The sequence below is a fragment of the Staurois parvus genome, unplaced genomic scaffold (genome assembly GCF_062004578.1).
Source record: "Staurois parvus isolate SC_StPar_1 unplaced genomic scaffold, SC_StPar_1.0 ptg000021l, whole genome shotgun sequence".
In the NCBI taxonomy this organism is placed as follows: Eukaryota; Metazoa; Chordata; class Amphibia; order Anura; family Ranidae; genus Staurois; species Staurois parvus.
This window is the reverse complement of record NW_028317817.1, coordinates 1,832,101-1,851,966: the sequence shown is the minus strand read 5'-3', so window position 1 is coordinate 1,851,966 and position 19,866 is coordinate 1,832,101. Positions and strand designations below refer to the sequence as shown.

At 39.8% G+C, this 19,866-nt stretch overlaps 1 protein-coding gene across 2 annotated transcripts in view; it reads right to left on the bottom strand.

Annotated features, from left to right (window-relative positions):
- Nucleotides 1–19,866, bottom strand: part of TRIM71 (tripartite motif containing 71) — a 98,861-nt gene that overhangs the window by 11,535 nt on the left and 67,460 nt on the right. For both annotated transcript variants that reach the window (XM_089691329.1, XM_089691339.1), the window contains one exon: nucleotides 14,342–14,509. In XM_089691329.1, coding sequence (XP_089547455.1) covers nucleotides 14,342–14,509 — 168 coding nt within the window. The remainder of the gene's footprint in view (nucleotides 1–14,341; nucleotides 14,510–19,866) is intronic.

Sequence of the window (19,866 nt, the reverse complement as noted above, 5' to 3'; positions counted from 1 at the left end):
TTACTATGCTTCAGTTATGAAAGACCATCACTCGCTGTGTTCATTCAGAAAAGGAAGGGGCCGGTAAATTACATAATTGCCGGCCCTTCCCCCCCCTCCACCCCCCACAGCATCCAAGAGGAGCAGAAAAAGGAGAGAAAATAACTTGTCGACACTTAGTGTGGGGGAACCAGGGGGGCCTCAGAAGCAGAAGGGGAACAAGAGGAACAGTGGTGGGGGGTCTATTTATTGGAACACATCCCCTGTATTTTTCCTCCTCCGGCTTCTTCTCCTACTCTCACCTTGATTGGCTTTTGACAGGGGATTGATTTCAGTAAAAGTTGCCCCAACTCCTGTCCAAGTTCCAGTGGTCAGCAAGGAAGGGACAGGATCTATCTTTCACCTGCCCACAATCAAAAGGTTGCCAACCCCAATTTTACAGGCCCTTTTTTCTCTTAACAGTTTGTAGAGATGTTTTGGAGATATTTTTTCAGTCTACTAGAACAAAACTGCTTGAAATTTGTAGCGCAAAGAAGCTTGCGCTACAAGCAACACTATACTCAATGTAAACAAGCACAACTGTAAACCATGCAGTTTTGATAATTGAGCGCTTTGGAGCTTCCAGTTTCAAGCTACAAAACATTCGGGTGTTAAATTGAGCCTTAAAAAGCTTCTTCAATGCCCTGCAGGAGGACCTCATTAGTGTGCTCTTACATGTATTTAGCTATGTGACAGCTTTAGGTCCTTAACGCTTCTTTCTCTTCAGCAGGCAAAATGGTTGTCAAGCTTCTGCTCTATTTTTAGACTGGCTTCAAATGTCATTTAATTAGGCTTTTCATCTATTTTAAAGTCCATTCCGTTTGCTATATTACTGTGTATCAAACAATTGTCATTTTTTTCTGTAGTATAACATTTTTGCCTTTTGTTGCTTTACTGTAATCCCACTACCTCTTGAAGCCTCCATTCAGTAACAATTGAGGAACACAATTCATGGGAACAGAGCATTACAACCCTATAACAGTAAGTGGCCGAACAAGTACCTTCATGAAGGCTTGCAATTTTTTTTTTAAATTATAATTATAATACAGGATTTACAGTATATAGTGCCAACAGTTCGCTCAGCACTTTGCAATAGAACGGGAGACAATACAGCAAAAATACAGTTCAATACAAGAGGGTTAGGAGGGCCCTGCTCCTCGGAGCTTACAATCTAAGAGGGAGAATAAAGGCTTCAGTTTAGAAACTGAAAATTCTCGAAATTCTGAAAAGGTGATCTTTAAGAGAGTGGAGTAGGATAGATGGATTTTGAGAGGAGCCATTTTTGCTACAGATATACTTTAAGGCCTCATGGCAATCTGCAGATGTCAAATACCCCTCTACGTTAGCCTAGGTTTCCATGTACGCAAGTGTTTATAGGCATTCAGTGGCAGAAATCTGAACACACCAAAAGCGTTTGAGCTTTCATGTATTTTAATGGCCGGAATAAAATATTGCGGCTAATGAAAAAAAATGAAAAAAAATGTGTAACACACCTAAACTAAGTGTATTTGGAAATGTGGCTTTAGGTGTATTTTAAAAACACAGCCTGTCAGCAGAAAATGTGTTCAGAAGAACCTAGTGTGAATGAGGCCTAAAAAGGTATCACAAGTCTAAAGCTGACCATAGATTAAAAAAAAAAAAAAAAAAAAAAAAAAAAGATTCCTCCATCCACACGAACAATGGGACATCCTATTTACACAGTGGGACTTGGTGGTGTCAGAATACACTGATCAATGACTGCAGCCGCTGACCGACAAAACATTTTTCCAACTTTCAAACAGAAGTCGGTCTAACAATAGGCTTCTGTCGAGTGGGGACGGCCACACACGAATTGAAATTTGCCCGGTTCCTGCCGAACTAGCCAAATTTTCAGTCTGTCTATGGCCACCTTTACTCAAAGTCCCATTTTTACAACTATGTGAAGTATTCATTTTAAGAGTGGAGATGTTATTTACTTTCAGCTATCAGTCGGTGTGAACCCCCCTCCTGCTACACTGACACCAGTCTCTTTTACAATCTCTCAATGTGGGATGAAAAGAGGACTATAGGGAAAAGGTAAGCAGAGGCAATGGAATGAGAGACCAAAACTAAGGAAAGCAAAAGGAGTGCGAATGTGAAAGAAAGAGCGAGAGCTCGAGGGGAAGAGCAGAAGTGTGGAAGAGTGAGAGCAAGAGGTACAAGTTAAATAGGAGAAAGACATTTTGTGTGGAGGGCAAATAAAGTGTTACTAAACCCACAACAGTAAAATCAGTCTGTATATGCTGTAAAGCAGGGGTGGGCAAATGTGCCCCTCCAGCTGTTGTAGAACTACAAGCCCCATGAGGCACTGCAAAACTGACAGTTACAAGCATGACTCCCAAAGGCAGAGGCATGACGGGACTTGTAGTTCACCAACAGTTGGAGAACCACAGTTGCCCACCTCTGCTGTAAAGCTGGTTATACTCACTGTGGAACCTAAGGGGTTAATCCTCTGCACTGTATAAAAAAATGCAGTTTGATTCGGTTTTCTCCGTTCCTCCCCTTATTCAAGCGACCACCTTTTATCTCCTGATGAGACTGACTGAACCGTAGGCATTTTTGTACATGCTCAGTTTGGGGTGTATTGCTAGAGAGGGTTTTTTTTTTTTCTTGGGAGGGTACATGTGATCAGCACAGGGCCAATCAGCACTGTCCAGACAGAGGGACAGGGGTTTTGTATCCTCCTAGAGTAGAAAGAAAACGCCTCCTACAAACTTTAGCTAGTGCTGGGCTGAACACTGATAGAAGTCACAACACTGCTCTAACTTCTGATGAGAAAAGGTATTTAACAGTTTATATTTACTAGAATAATTGCACTTCCATGTTGTGTGTACTGTGGGACACCAGATATAGTGAATGCAGGGTCCTGGGTCTAGTGAGCAGCAAAAAGGGAAGACTTTGCTTGTAAGGATATACTGTGGGAGACTTCTGTAGATACATGGCGGTGAAGCAGATGTTCCAAAAAGCACATCAGTCCTTGTAAATGACAAAATGTGCAATAAAAAGCCACTTTTGAGAAAGCCCCATGGGGTGTACACCTAAATAGATTGATGACTGGTAGGAATTTACAGCTATTGGCCATTTTGGGTATTATCTGAAGAAATATCCAGGCACAGAGCACTGCTTATGGGACACCCAGCCTTTTCTATACATGACAGGATGCAGAGCCCAGTTCAGTGAATTCATCTGCACCTAAGTACAAAACATTTTGTGTGTGTGTGCTCTAATGACCTTTCTGCACAACCAGCCCTGTGACACTTTGATGTGGGAAGATAACAGAATTACTTCCTCTATGTTCTGCTAATGAGCTGCCCCACTAACAACCATTACAAAGGGAAAAAAAGCCACTAGCCACCATACAGAAGGACAGCCTACAGGGATACAGGGGGTAGAAGGTGCCAAATTACCTCATTTACTGCATCCTTTTCAAATTTGTGTTTACTCTAAAGAGATTTCCTTCCAAGAAAAAAGGGTGAGAAAAGAGGCACAGGACCGGCCTTTGTCTTTACTGCGCCTCCGATGCTAATGGAAAGAGCCAACAGAGCTCACAGATGGCCCAAAGTAACACGGTTCAGATAGAATAGACCAATTAGAATGATGATCCAAAGTGTAACAATAAATCCTATTACATTGAACAGACACAAGAGACTTTTGTAAGTGGATGTGTGCCTGTATTTAATTCCCTAACCTTGTATACATGAGAGAAAAATCAGTAGGGGGTAATGTCTTATAATTTGAAGGCTTCAACCCCAAAATGCAAATGGAAATTTGTAAAACACCTGCATCATTTTTAATGAAGATCAGGGACGCAATAGACAGTTTTCTTTTTTCCTCACATATATAGTATTCATTTTTCTCTACTTTCACAACAGTGGAAAGCAATTTTTATCAAGCATGGCAATGTGATGTTGCATTTTTTTTTTTGGGGGGGGGGGGGGGGGGGAGGAAGGTCTACAGACATACCCACATCTAAAGATCCCTCTCTCTGAGTTCATTGATGGACACAGCTGCCCTCCTCAATTCATGACCAAGCACGGCAATGATTGCTCTGTGGCATCCAACCGTTGATAGCCATAACGGAGGCCACAGAGCAATCATTACCGTACTTGGTCATGAATTAAAGCGGAGCTTCACCCAAAAGGGGAAGTTCCGCTGCGGGCAGCACAGTGGCTAAATGGTTAACACTTCCGCCTGGCAGTACTAGGGTCGTTGGTTCGAATCCCAGCCGCGGCACCTCCTGCCTGGAGTTTGCATGTTCTCCCTGTGCCTGCTTGGGTTTCCTCCGGGTACTCCAGTTTACTCCCACACTCCAAAGACATGCTGGTAGGTCAACTGGACCCTGCCTAAATTGGCCCCAGTATGTGTATGTATGAATGTGAGTTAGGGACCTTAGATTGTACACCCCTTGAGGGTTAGGGACTGATGTGAATGTACAATATATATGTAAAGCGCTGCGTAAATTGACGGCGCTATACAAGTACCTGAACTAAAATAAAGACTCATCTCCCGCTCTCCATTAAGGATTGGCACATTTGGGGAGTGGGGAGAGGATCCAAAAATGACAGGTACCCACTCCCACTTCAATCGCCGTAGCGATCAGAAGCACAAGTTTTTTTCCCCCCCTCCCACCCTGTAGTCTTCTGGGACACATGACAGGTCCCAGAAGACTACTGGACCATTCAGGAAGTGCAGTGCTAATCGTGCATGCGCAGTGGGCACCTAGCTGTCACAGCCAGGTGCGCACACTGAAGATGCCAGAGCCTGGAACACCAGACAGCTGGTGAAACGGGCTGCAGGGAGGACACCGCGGGATCGTGGGACAGGTAAGTGGCTGGTTTTTTTTGTTTTTTTTTAGAAGTCACCATCTACAGTTTTTGTAGCTGCTGACTTATTTTTTCACAGTGCTACTGAAACTCTGCTTTGAGAGGACAAGCTGTGTCCACCAATGACCGTAAAAGAGAAAAAACAAAAAAAACACACAACCTTATCCCGCTGCAGACAAACAGACTTCCCTAAAAATCTGACCCCTCCAGCAGCACGTTATCACCACTGACAGGAATTCCATCTTCACCCAGTCTTCCTTCTGGGTTTGCAGGCTCTGGCCATTTAAATGGCTGAGCCATGATGACATCACTCCCATGCATGGGAGTCATGGTCAAAGCACAGCTCTTGCAATGGACGGCTTAAAGTGTACCCAAAAATAAAAATGTAGCATATTGAAGCTCACCAGACCTTAGCTGTGCATTCGTTTTTTCACTTTTTACCTGGAGATGCTGCCAGTAACAAAATTCATGTCCTAGGGGGACAACGTTCACTGTACAGGATGGGGCATGGAGTATGCAAGAAAAGTGCTGTTGGCATAGGACAGGAGGAATGGTTGGAGTACAGAACATCTCCCTTTATCCAAAACACAACGTGGTGCATTCAATAAAGTTGTAGTGAACAACAATCCGTCTTGTTAACGTATTGGGCCAAATTCATGATACATTTGTGACACTTTTGCTTGACAGTGACTCATACACGAAGTTCAAATAGTTCTAAAATGCGCCACTTTACACTGTCACATTGAATGTGCCAAATGTAAAAGTGGACCTAATTAACCATTTCAAGTCCAGGTCATGCAACACTGTACCCATATGAATTTTTTAGCATTTTTTTGAGACAGATAAACCTTTATTTTGGTGGGATTTTTATTTTGCTATATAAATGAAAAAGTGCAAAATTTTATAAGAAAACCCCCCTTTTTTCAAATTTTTTGGAAATACATAATCCTTTCTTCATAAATCTTGGCCAAAATGTATTCAGTTATCTTTTTAGTTTAAAAAAAAAAATAATCCAAATTAGTTTATAACCAAAAATTATAATATAAAAAAATAACAAAAAAGTAAAAAAAAATTATTAAACTTATGTTTTGTTTACATGCTGTCACCCTAGCAACACTACTACTTGTGGGGGTGATTTATTTTTATTTTTTTTTTACACTGAATGATTTTATAGCCTTTATGGGTGCAAAAGCAATAATTTCTCCTCCTCTCTGGCTGCATTCTTGCAGCCATTGTGAAATACTGGGAGAGCTGTGATTGGTCGCAGCTTGTCACATGGTACAAGGCCATGTTACCTCTGTGATCATTCATAGATTTCACACGTAGTAAGCAATGATGTCAGGAAGGGACATCTTGTTTACTACTATTCATGTGATCACTGATTTGCCAATCCGTGATCACATGATCGGGACCTCGCACAGAAATACTGTACAGCAATACTGTCCCGTACAGCGATCGCTGTTCCCATGGAGCACGCACAGGCTGTAAATGCAGGTGCCATTTATGAACGGCAAACACCTCCTGTACTGCTCCAATCCAGCCGTTTAAGTACATGGGCCGGAGAGGAAGTGGTTAACATCAACTTTCTTTTGGGGTACAGAAATAAACATTTGTTCAGACAGATTTTGCAAGTGTGTTTCTCATGCATTCCATGAATTTGGCGCATTGTTCACCACTTTTAGAACGCATGAGACACTCTTTTGCAAAATCTGCCTGTGCCAGTCTTCATGAATTCCAGGGAATGAGTTGGTCTGTAATTTGCAGTGAACTGGTCAGGACTGAATGTTTAAGGAGAGCACTATAAGTTCACTGCAGGACACTTGGTGCTTACTGGATTCCATGCAGGATCAACATTCCCTGTCTATACCAGGGACGGACTGACCATTTGGAAACTCAGGCACTGCCCGAAAGCCCGGGGTCAGTAGGGGGTCCCATGAGATGCCCCGGTACATTTTTCATAGGCTTTTTTGGAGTTTGGGCAAGGACACAGGGCCCCCATTATCCCCTATTGCCCGGGGGCCCCATGAGTTGTCAGTCCGCCCCTGGTCTATACTCAGCTGTGCTCTTTGTATGCCTCTCAAAGTTTCACATTTTTATTTTGACCAAAGTGACATTTGACACTCTTAGGCTTCAGACTTGCCAACCAATCCTAGTTAAAAGGAAAAATCCTAAAATAATCAATTCATAAAATATGCACAGTATTCAAACTAAGCATAAACATACAAAAGATAGATTATTCAGCATCTTGCAAAGAAATACACTTTGTATTTCTTCACTTGTATGCATAGTTTGATGTGAAATAGCATATCAAAAGGAAAACCATGACTTGAAAAGATGAGATAATCAAATACATAAAAGAGTACCAACAGGACACACACTGGAGAATGAAAATTAATCCTACTTCTGAATGGTGTTCCATATGGCCCCAGTCTAAGTTATACAAACACCCCCTACAGCTTAATAATACACAACCATTAGTTACCATTAAGCAGACAGACTGAAATGTCCTCTAAGGGCTTTTTCAGAAAAGTAGCGTGGAATACAGCAAAAACTCCAGAATAACTTTCAAATTATAGAAATCATACATTTCTTTTAATGCTTTTCTCTTGGAGCTTTCAACAGCTTCTGTTTTCATATGTCAAAAACAGTATATAAATTAAAAAATTATTAATCCTATCTTTAAAGATTACAGTGTTTTAATCCATCCTGATTATAGGTTTAAATTAGCCAAAAATATCTCGATGTTGGTCTGACTTCTGCTGACCTGGTTGAAATATGAACCTAATCGGCAGCACCCAGCCTTCCAAAAATCTAATTGAATATTATTGGCCAAACAATGATTGCAACTAATCGCATGCAGTCACTATTTTGTTATTTAGACAGCTTCAGCAATGGAGAATCCTACATCCACTCTGATGCTGAATGAAAGGAATCTAAAAATAAAAAATATATAAAGTGTAAAAGCATTGCAGTTATTAGCAAACCATCAAAATACTTAAAGATCTCCTCATCTGATGTGCAAACATACATGATTTTATCTTAGAAGAGTAAAAAGGTAAACAGAAAAACGCCACACTTATTTTAACCTCCCTGGCGGTATGATTATTTCAGATTTTTGGTGCTGAAAGCGGTACCATTATTTTGCATGGAAATATGTAGTTTTTTTTTATTGTAGGCCTGTCATTTTTAGGAATAACTCACTGAAATCTGTCCGAACAAGAGTGTAGTAAACATACCGGATATGATAAAACTTGAAACATGAAATCATAAATTATAATTTAATAAATAATCAAAAAATAATATAAATAATAAAGTTCAATAATATAATCAAACCAAAAACACTGAAATTTGAAATATAGCGCCAAGTTCGCACATCGCTGATCAAAGTCGCAGAATCGTTTTAAGTGTCTGATGACGAATTTCCCCACAAATCATTATCACTCAATTCTGCAAGTGGTTCTAATTTACTATCGCTGTTCTCTAGCTGGTCTAAAACCGCTTTTGACCTAAAGGGACACTTTTTGGACGCCATGGACTTTTCCCAGTTTCCAGGCAGAAAGAGTTTTTTAAAACTCAAAATTTGTTGCCGGTTCTGGTCCCCGTAGGTCCCAACGTCACAGGGGCTGGAACACGGAAGCCAGATGCCGGCATCGGCCGGGGACACTGCAGGGGACACATCGCAGGAGCGAAGGACAAGGTAAGCGCTGCAGGGAATCAGTGAGCAACACTGCATGGTAAGCCAGAGTGTAGCTCGGGGTTACCGTTTTGGTACTGAAACTTTACCCCGAGCTACACTCGGAAATACCGCCAGGGAGGTTAACAGATGAAAAAATATATATATATTTTTCTTAAAAATGATCAAACGGATAGTGGCATTCTAGGAATATTACATTTTTCTCAGACAGCTAGATTAAATTTTCAGACATCAAATTAGGTAATGATGGACTGATATCTATGATAACCTAGTAAACTGACTACAGTTGATTGGGATTGAAAATATGCAGAAAATGGAAGGATTTGGTCAGTTACATCCATGTAAAATGTGCACTGGTCTGCACCTGCCGATTTAAAAAAGGTTTAAATGACAACTGGGCACTGTATATAATAATAATAAAAAAAAAAAAAAAAAAAAAGGCTCTTGGCCTTCTTTGATTTAGAAGGAGGCATCAATACAATGTTGAAGAGTGTGGCACAGATTTTGAATTTCGACAGTTGGGCAAGTACATATTACGCATCCGTTGACAAAGCTATTTATTTATAATTTAAGTATTGAATTCGTGGGGAAAGGTTAAAATCCCCATTTGTTTTTTTGCTGCTCATTAACAAGAATCCCCTTCAGTTTATGTAGCAGATTTTCAACTGGAGGTATATTGGAGTATGTGGAATGAGGACACTGCAAGATTGCCCTGCTCTAATGCCAACCATTAAAGTGGTTGTAAAGGCTCCAGGTTTTTTTATCTTCATGCAAAAAACGAAGCTGCTTGTTGTGGGGCATTTGGCAGGGGCCAGGAGCACTGGCAGGGGACCCCGAGAAGAGGAGGATTGGGGCTGCTCTGCACATAACAGACAAGCATAACATGTTTATTATTATTAAAAAAAAAACCGCAAACCAAAATACACACACACACACACACACACCTTTAATAGTCAAATGCAAATAGAGTGCATGGGGACACACACAGCAATAAAAACCTGGCAAATGTTTGCAATTTCTACCATTTTGAGTAAAAAAACAAAAAACAAAAAAAAAAATTGGGTATAGGCCAGGATTTCTCAACATTTTTAAAAGTCACAGCACCCTTTAAAAAAGTATGCACAACCTTGAGACTTCCCAGTATAAAAAGTCAAACAAATTTTACTTCTCAAAAGGAAGTCTGAACATGGGATGTTGCACACAACGGCCTTTTAGAAATTAACTTCACATCAGAGGTCCTCCCATCACAGCAGAGTGCCCTCCCACCTCCTAACATCAGAGGTCCTCCCATCACAGCAGAGTGCCCTCCCACCTCCTAACATCAGAGGTCCTCCACATCATCATTCATGTTGGTGCCTCCCCCATCACATCGGAGAGTCCTTATCATGGTAGACACACTTCAGCCCTGGTTCACACCAGTGAAATATGCCATTTACAAATCGCACCTGAAGTCACATCTAATGTATTTCTATGGCATGGTCTTAATCCGCACGATCTGAAGTCGTGCAATTTCAAAAATAGTTCTTGCACTACTTATTTTTCGATTTCATTGCAACTTACGTTGACTTCTGTTAAATGAAGTTGCAAGCCACAGTTAAATCAGGAGGTACACATCAAACTGATCTGCATTGAAATCGCACTACTTCATGTGAAGTAGCACGATTTTATAGTTACATCCAGTGTGAACCAGGGCTTTGATTTTACTGTTGTGGGTTTAGGAACACTCTGTATATGCAATAAAGCATGCTTGTTATACTCATTATGGAACCTAAGGGGTTAATCATCTGCAGTGTGTAAAAGTCTGTTTGATCCTGACTTTTCTGATCCTCCCCTTCGTCCAGTGCCCTCCTATTATCGCCTGATAAATAAGATATACTCTGTGGGGTCAGTCTGCACAGTTTGGTGTGTATTGCTGGAGAGGTTTTTTTTGTTTTTTGTTTTTTTTTAATCTTTGGCCCTGTGCAGATCACATGCACTCTCCCATCAGCACTATCCAGACAGATCAGGGGTTCTGCATCCTCCTAGAGCAGAATGAAAACTCCTCTAAGCTTTAACCAGTGCTCTGCTGAACACTGATAGAAGTCACAAGACTGCTGTAACTGCTGATAAGAAAAGGTATATAGCAGTTTAAATTTACTAAAATAATTGCACTTCCATGTTCTGTGTACTGTGGGAGACCAGATATAGTGAATGCAGGGTCCAGGGTTTAGTAACACTTTAATGTCTGATTAAACTGCATAGTGAATTATTCTTTGAAAGACAGGGCAGTAACAGAGGAGGAGTAGATCCCTAACATAGAATGACCAATAATAGGATCTGCCCATCTCAACTGATATCGCATACTGCTGAAGTGGTCTCTGTCTTTCTTCTTTAACCACTTCAAGTCCGGACACTTTTACCCCTTCATGTTTTCATGTTTAGGCCAATTTTCAGCTTTCAGCGCTATCACACTTTGAATGACAATTGCGCGGTCATGCAACACTGTACCCATATGAATTTAGCATTTTTTTTTGAGACAGATGAAGCTTTATTTTGGTGGTATTTATTCACCACTGGGACTTTTGTTTTAACATTTTGCAAATAATAATCATAAATCTTGGCCAAAATTTATTCAGTTATTTTTAAGTAAAAAAAATAACCCAAATTAGTTTCTAACTAAAAACAATGTTTTTTTTTTACATTTTCATTATATTTTTTTTATATTAATTTTTTCTACATACTGTCACCCTAGCAGTACAGTGTCACCATGGTGACACTGTACTACTTGTAGGGGGTGAAGAAGATTTTTTTAATTTTTTTTTATACTGATTGCTTTTACCGCCTTTATGGGTGTAAAAGCAATCATTTCTCCTTCTCAATGGCTGCATTCTTGCAGCCATTGAGAACTACTGCGTGAGCTGTGATTGGTCACAGCTTGTCACATGGTACAAGGCTGTTGTGAATAGCCTTGTACCATGCGACCTTTGTGATCATTCACAGATTTCACACGTAGTAAGCAATTATGTCAGAAGTGACATCTTGCTTACTACTCTGCATGTGATCACCGATTGGCCAATCAGTGATCACATGATCGAACCTCACACAGAGGTCCCGTACGACGATCGGTGTTCCACTGTGTCTGGAGGACATAGCGGGCACCGGATCGCGGTGCTGCGCACTCCCAGGGAGCGCGCACAGTCCAAAATGGCGGTTGCCATTTATGAATGGCAACCCGCCCCTTGACTGCCACTGTCCGGCAGTTTATATACAGCAGCCTGACGCCAAGTGGTTAAAAAAGTGATACGTGGACAAGTGACCAGTGAAAGACTTATTGCAAAAAAAAAAAAAATCTATCTGCAATGAAAAATACGCATGATAAACAGAAGTTCTGATTCTTGAACTGTTTTATCACTTGCATTGTTTGGGATTAAAAGATGTACTTATTATACAGTCTGAATTGAAGATGATCAGATCAATTCATGGGCATCATCAGAAGGAATCCTCATGGTTGCCTCTCGCCAGAAAGACATTTAGTTGAACATAACCAATAAGTAACACACTGGTAAAGAAAAAGATGCTTACAGATCCTAAAGAGTGAAGTAACGATCGTTCAACAAGATTCCAACAAGAAACTTTTATGACTGGAGTTAAATGCATGAGTGATTGACTCATTCACTGCATGTTTTGTGGTGAAATTCCTGAAGAATAAGATGTCTTCTCCAGCTCACTTGGTCATTCTCAGACTATACTGGCTGTTTTACAGGTTTTTCTCATTTCACTACTAAAAAGCTCAGTCACGTACACATATGGCACATCGTGACAGCAAACATATAGTGAATGTGAACTCAATATTAGGAAGTTAAAATGGTTAGCTGGCCATATTTAACCCTATAATTGCACCTCGGAAAAAAATTTGTGTTTTTTTTTTTACTGAAGAGAAAAAAAATAAAATACTCTGGTATGCTGATACCAATACCTAATCATAGGGCCAATTATTCTCAACAATTTGTCTCTGAAAAAGCCTTTGAGAATTGAATACAAGAAAATTTTCAGCTTGGCCTTTGCTTATTCTTTCAATGATACGGGAGGTACAGAGTGACACAAACTATGCTTGTGCCGGCTATACAAGAGTTCTAACCCATCCAACCAATGAAACCCTGAAAGCAGAGGGCATCTCATCTCTTCGGATAGCCTGAAGTACCCCTTGGTTAGTGACAATTATTCCTGCGATACTATAACAACCACTCAAAGCCCCCATTCACACTTCAGAGATTTGAGCATTTGTAGTTCCATAGAAAATGAATGGAAACACAATTTGCACATGTTTTTCTGCTCAAATGTAAAGAAAAAAAATTGTAATATTAGTAAATAAATGTAAAATAAAACACACAATAGATAAAAAGAATCAAATAAAAATGTATAATATATTATAAATAAAAATTAAGCCCTAACCTTAATCCCTCCAAGAAAAAATATTTATAAATTTAAAAACAAAAAAAAAAAAACACGACATTTATAACTCAAGTTTAGCAAACGTTTTTGACTTCATTTGATACCCATTTGGATAATTTGTCTACGTCAAAGTTTACACCAAAAGGGGCAGCATTCAAGTTCTAATAATAATTTATAAGTCTACTATTTTAAGTCATGTTTCAGTTTTCAGTGTACAATAAAACTAAATTATTAATTTTTTGATCAGGCGTTTTTTTTTTTTTATATATATTTTTATTAGATTATATATTATGTAAGCTCCAAGGAGCAGGGCCCTCCTAACCCTCTTGTTTTGAACTGTATTGTCTCCTGTTAAACTGTAAAGCACTGAGCACACTGTTGGTGCTATATAAATCCTGTATAATAATTATTAAAAAGAAATTTATTAATACTATTTTTAGAATTAGGGAGTGAAGGTTAGGGGTTAATTATTATATATTTATTTCTATTTGTGTATTTTACAAGAATGTATTCATTTATTATAAACACAAAAAAATAAAAGACAAATAAAAAATTAACCCCTAACCCAGATCCTAAACTTGGCCCCTTACCCGAACTAAAAAAAATAAAAAAAAAAACAAAAAAGACACACACACACACACAGACGATAAAATAGTAGACTTCTGAATTGTTATTAGAACATGAATACTGCCCCTTTGGTGGTAAACTTTGATGTAGCCAAATTATCCAAATGGGTATCAAAATGAATTCCAAAAAGTTTACCGAACTTTGGGTTCTAAATGTCTTTTTCAGATGCCTCTCAATGCAGACTAATGTCAGCAGCCACCGCCTGTCATTGTGCATCATCTGCATGTCCTATTCAATCAAACAGAATCCATCTCACAAGTTAAACACATTAAAACACATTAAAACCTGCCATCTAATGACTGCACAGAAAAGCAATGCATGTATCCTGTGAGGAGCATTAATGTAAATGCTACATGCAAAATGCGAGTTGGTACTCTGAGCACAGCACATGGGTCCTTTACTAATTGGAATAGCATCAAGTTGCTGCTGTGAATGAGACTTATCCGGATTATGTATAAAACCCCCTGGTGTCAGGTCTGTACGACGTACGCACCTGGCAGCGAAAGGGTTAAACTTCAAAATATTCACATTTTGTTGCTGTGCAGCCTGAAATGAAGACTGACACAGTTTTTGTTTTATCCAGCTGTATTTACTCAGTACAACTTCTAACACCTGTGGTGGGAGGAAAGAAAAGGCATCATGGGCAGCTTTTGTGTACTGGTTTGAAGTCTAACCCATTTTCAAGGACTTGACTCGTACAACACATACTGGAAACATGAAATTTGCCAACCTGGATTGCTTGACGGCCCTGTTGAGCATCAGCCAGAAGCTGAATAGTAAGTGCTCTTGAATCTTGAAGAGCATCTTGGAGGTAGACAAAACTGTGCCCAGCATGACGTCCCATAGTGCACTCCCGACATATAGGGATAGAACATGAATCACAGTAGAAATGTAGAACCTGTAACACAGCAACACAAACTGATGTTAGGAGGATTTATAAAAGGTGGAAAAAAAAAAATCAGAGTCTGTCTTTACAGGTGCTATAAGATTATCAGGAGAGTTCTGTCCCCTATTTACTGCACCCAGCTTGCATGCTGATGCTTTCTATTTATTATACCACTGTTCCTTCTTTACAATCACTTTATAGAGGATATTGAATTATTCACATGAATTCTTGTCCCACAAAATAGGCTAACCCTGTGTCCTTACCACATTCATACCACGCTCACTAGTGTCAATTTTGGGTGGAAGCCTATTAGCCTACCAATATGTCTTTGTATTTTATCAACTCCTTCACATACAGAACACAAGAAAACGTACCACAAAATATACCCAAAGTTTCAGATCTGCCAACAAATAATAAATCTTTGCATGAGGAAATACATCACGGTTTCAGATTTTAGGATGTTGAAGGGGCAAACCACAGCAAGTCCGGTGTTTCTATACAGTTCACAGAAAATCAGAGATGACCCTTAATAACACGTCTGGTTTCCTAGATGTGAAAAAGATGCTGGCAAGCCACTTCTGCCTCATCATGTGCATTGATTATACAGTAAGGCATACAAGCCACAAAACCGCGTCAGCAGCTGCTCAATTTCTTTCAGTAGTGGTTTTGTCAGGGGGAATATCAGCTCCAGACAACTGCTGCCATATTACAAACATTGCGCATCGGTTTGCATGTTACTAGCTAGGTATGTGGCTAGTATTCTAAAAGTCTAAAGCTCATAAAACGGACTTTGAGAATTGTCTCTGTGCTTGCCACCAACACTGACAGCTACAGAATGCTGAAGATTAATGACCACATCAATGTCCTAAGTTTTAAATATATTTAAAAAAAAAAACCCACACATACTATACATACATACATATATCACGCACGGTATAAAAAATGATCACCCCCTTTAAAATAATGGACAGTTTGTTTTTTTTTGTCCAGCTGCATTTACTCAGTGCAACTTATAACATCCAAGTGAAAGATATCACATCAACATGTCAGTGATTCTGTTTTTGAATCTTTTTGTTGGAAAAAGGATAACCCTCCCCCTAAAAATGACAAACCCAAATCAGGTGTAGCTAATCACCTTCTCACACAGCAATTTGACTTTCAAATGTGATCAGCTGTGGTCATTTTAATTAGCTCAGCATGAAAATAGCTTTCCTGGAGCATTTCAGTCCCTAGTAGTGCAACTCTCATCAATTCCTGCAATTGCTTCAGAGTTGCTGTGGGCCTCTTTGTAGCCTCTCTGGCCAGTTTCCTCCTGGCTCTTTCATCCAGTTTGGAGCGACGTCCTGATCCAGGGAGGGACTGTGTTGTATCAGATACCTTTCACTTCTTTATCAATACCTAGAAGCACAGTGAAGTTTATTATAAAGCCTTTGCATTTTTCTGTATCCATCTCCTGACTTGTGCCTGTCCACAACACTCTCCCAGAGATCTTTTGACGGTGACTTGCCACCCATAGTTGATGGCTTGCCTTAGTTGCACTATCAGGGACTGAAATGCTCCAGGAAAGCTCTTTTCATGCTGAGCTATTTAAAATTTCTACAGCTGATCACATTTGAAAGTCAAAAGGCTTTGTGAGAAAGTTATCAGCTACACGTGATTGAGTTTACAAGTCATTTTTAAGGGGAGGGTTAACCTTTTGCGCAACAATTTTTTTTTTTTATTTTTTTTTTTTAAGATTCAAAAAACAATCACTGACATGTTGGTGTTCTTTCACTTGGGTGTTATAAGTTGAACTGAGTAAATACAGCTGGATAAAACAAAAACTGTGTGTCTTCATTTCAGGCTGCAAAGCGGTCCCCCCTTGACTTATCATTTATGTGCACATTGGGGGTTATTTACTAAAACTGGAGCATGCAAAATATTGTGCGGCTCTGCATAGAAACCAATCAGCTGCCAATTATTACTGTCAAAGCTTAATTAAACAAGCTGAAGTTAGAAGCTAATTGGCTACCATGAACCATTATATCAATTTCTGAGTGCACCAGGTTTAGTAAATCTCCCCCATTGCATCAAATTTTATACCATTATGTCGCTTTGCCTGCCAACTGGTCCAGAATAGCAATCATTGCAGACCACTTTTCAAGGTTGTCAAACAAATCACACATCCACCAGTGTGAGTGAGCAAGGCATTAAGCCCTGGACTTAGACTGGCCATACATTATACAATATTGAGAATTTCGGTTTAGATTTACCAAAAACCATAAAATAGGAGGTCAAATCTAAATACTTTCAATTGTATCCAATTAGGCAGGCCCTTGCACTTCATAGTTGAAGGTAAATCTAAAAGGAAATTGGGCAGAAATTGGATCGAAAATTATATAGATGTATGGCCAGCCTTAGATTCCAACCAAAGATATTGCTTGCATTAAATTGATATGTTCTCCCTGTGTCTCTAGGAGTTTCCTCTGGGATTTCTAGTTTTCTTCCAGTCTGAAGACATACTGGTAGATAAATTATCTAATGGCTTTTACTGCAAAAAGGTGTGTAGTAGAGGTAGTTATTGGATTCTGAGTGACATCAGGGACTGATGTGAACTGTTCAATTAGTTCAGCTACTGTTCCAGAAAAAAAAAAAAAAAGTTTTCTTTGGGAAAACCATAAACCATTGTGCAGGAGGCAAAGTTAGCATTAAACACATGAATGCCCAGCCTCTGTTTACTGTATTGATGTGCTGCAAAAACTGCAGCTACTTTCTACAGCCCCCAGTTAGATTCAAACACACCAATACGGAGGATGTTTAGGGGCAAATGTGGGAACCTTTTGTATGAGTTGTGTAACCCCCCCCCCCCCCCAAAAAAAATAAGATCTATTTATTTTTATTAAGGAAGATGGACTGAGCTTCATGGAAATGTTAAAAAAAAACAAAAAAAAAAAAAAACACACTGCGGTTTTTGATTTTCCTCCTCTGCGAGATCCATGAGTGCCTGGATGCAACCAGGTTTGGATTTAGATGGATTTCCTTGCGGGTGAGCTCCTGGGCATTTATCTCAAAAATAAGTGCCGTGGCTACATATATATATTTATTATCATACAGGATTTATATAGTACCAACAGCTTGCTCAGCGCTTTACAATATAATGTGAGACAATACAGCAGCCATAAAGTTCAATACAAGAGGGTTAGGAGGGCCTGATCCTTGGAGCTTACAATCTAGGAGTTTAATCCCAACGTACTGTAAAAATTCCCAGGTCCCAGTTCGAGCGGAGTGAATCAAGCTTGTGAAGAATGTCATGGAGGTGGAGGAATGGATAGCTGCATGCAAGATTTGATATATTGCAAGGATTCAATATCACAACCTCTCTCACCATCATATATATATATATATATATAATATATATATATATATATATACACACACACACATACATACACACACATATATACACACATATATATACACACACATATATATATATATACACATATATATACACACACATATATATATATATACATACATATATATACACACACACACACACACCATACACATACATACATAAATATACACACACCTCATTTTTTTTTCCTTCGAATATATTTATTTTAACAAATATAAATGTATTGCTTATTAAAGCATTTTTAAAACTGTACAACAATAAAATATTTTCATGTTTTTTTTTATTTCCTGTCATTATCAGCCAATTTGCAGGAACAGATACAGATTTTTACAATCTGGAGTGGCCTCAACAAACAATCAGACTACAAGTCACCAAACAGGAAAGGAGCTGTAAAGAAAAAAAGGAGGACACTGCACAACAGAGGAAATTCCTGGGTGGCATCAGCCCTGGCTACTTTGTTGTCCATCTGCTCCCTCAGGAGGGGGAGCTGATGGATATGTCCCCGGGAAACATGTGGCAATCAATCAACATGTGATGAATGGTCACTAGAGTTAAGCCCTGACCTGACGCTGTGACCCTTCTTGCATCACTAAAGTGTTTTAATCCATCCCTCCTTCTAGCATGAGCTAAGATAGCCAGGGGCAGAACAGGAACAAGAAGCAGCCAAAGGCCGTCATATGCTGCCCTCTCAAGTGGATGACAACAAAAGTAGAATTCTTGGCACACCATTATACTGGATGCTGTACTGTATATATTACATAAAACACACTTTACACAACACAGTATCAGGTCATCCTATCATAAGGCTACCAAAAAGTAAATTGGAAATAAAGTATCTTAATGTACACTGCATAGCCAGCTAAATATCATGCACCAAAATATGTGGCCTATTAAAATGTGTGCTTTATTGCCCCAACTTTGCAGCATCTGTAACCAGACACAGATGCCCTGGTGTTCAAATGGATGGATAGAAGCGCTGAGTAAACTGTTGGCGCTATATAAATCCTGTATAATAATAATAGAACTCATCCGGCTACACAAGTTAAACCAGTACAATCACTGGTCTTGGTCATGCAGTATATAGGTCTAACATAACATTGTACTCATTTGAACAAAGCCATTAAAGTGGTTCTAAAGACTTTTTTTTTACCTTAAAAAGAAGTACAGTCAAAGCTCTTTTTGCTGTACTGAGGAACACAGGAGTACAGTTTGTTGATTTTCAGCTGACCACGGGCTGAAGCCTGTCGGCTGATGTCACTCAGCCGGTCCAGGCTGGGGAAAGATCCCGACTTTAAAGTCAGGATCCACCCCAGAGTAACAGCAATCTGCAGAGAGCCTGAGCCAGCCGCTCCCTCTCCCCTCCACAGCATAGCGCTCTAGTTCCAGCTGGCGGGGGACAGATTAATCACTGGACCGATCCACCTAGGCAAGTATAATTGGGGGGGGGGGGGAACAAAAAGACCACAATTCTCTTTTAATGCATTCTCTGCATTAAAATGTAATAAAACTTTTCAAATGTTGCTCCACCCTCTAGCCAATCCCCGCATATACTTACCCGAGCCTCTCTCCCCTCACTGGACATGGAGGTAGCAGTGGGATCCATTGGCGTTTGCTGCTGTCAATCAAATCCAGTGAGGGGGGAGGGCGGACAGGGCCAAGACATGCTGCACTATGAGCAGCTTGCTATTATTATTATTATACAGTATTTATAAAGCACCAATAGTTCGCTCAGCGCTGTACATTACAAAGGGGGACAGAACAATACCAATACAATGCAAAACATGAGGGGTTCGAGGGCCCTGCTCTTTCGAGCTTACAATCTAGGAGGGAGGGGGTGGTGGCACAGGAGGAGATAGCTGTGGGGATGGAGTGGTAGGAAGAGTGGAGGAGGTCGGCAATTAGCAGGGGGTGGGGTAGGCTTCCCTGAAGAGGTGGGTTTTCAGGGTGTGCCTAAAGGAGAGGAGAGTAG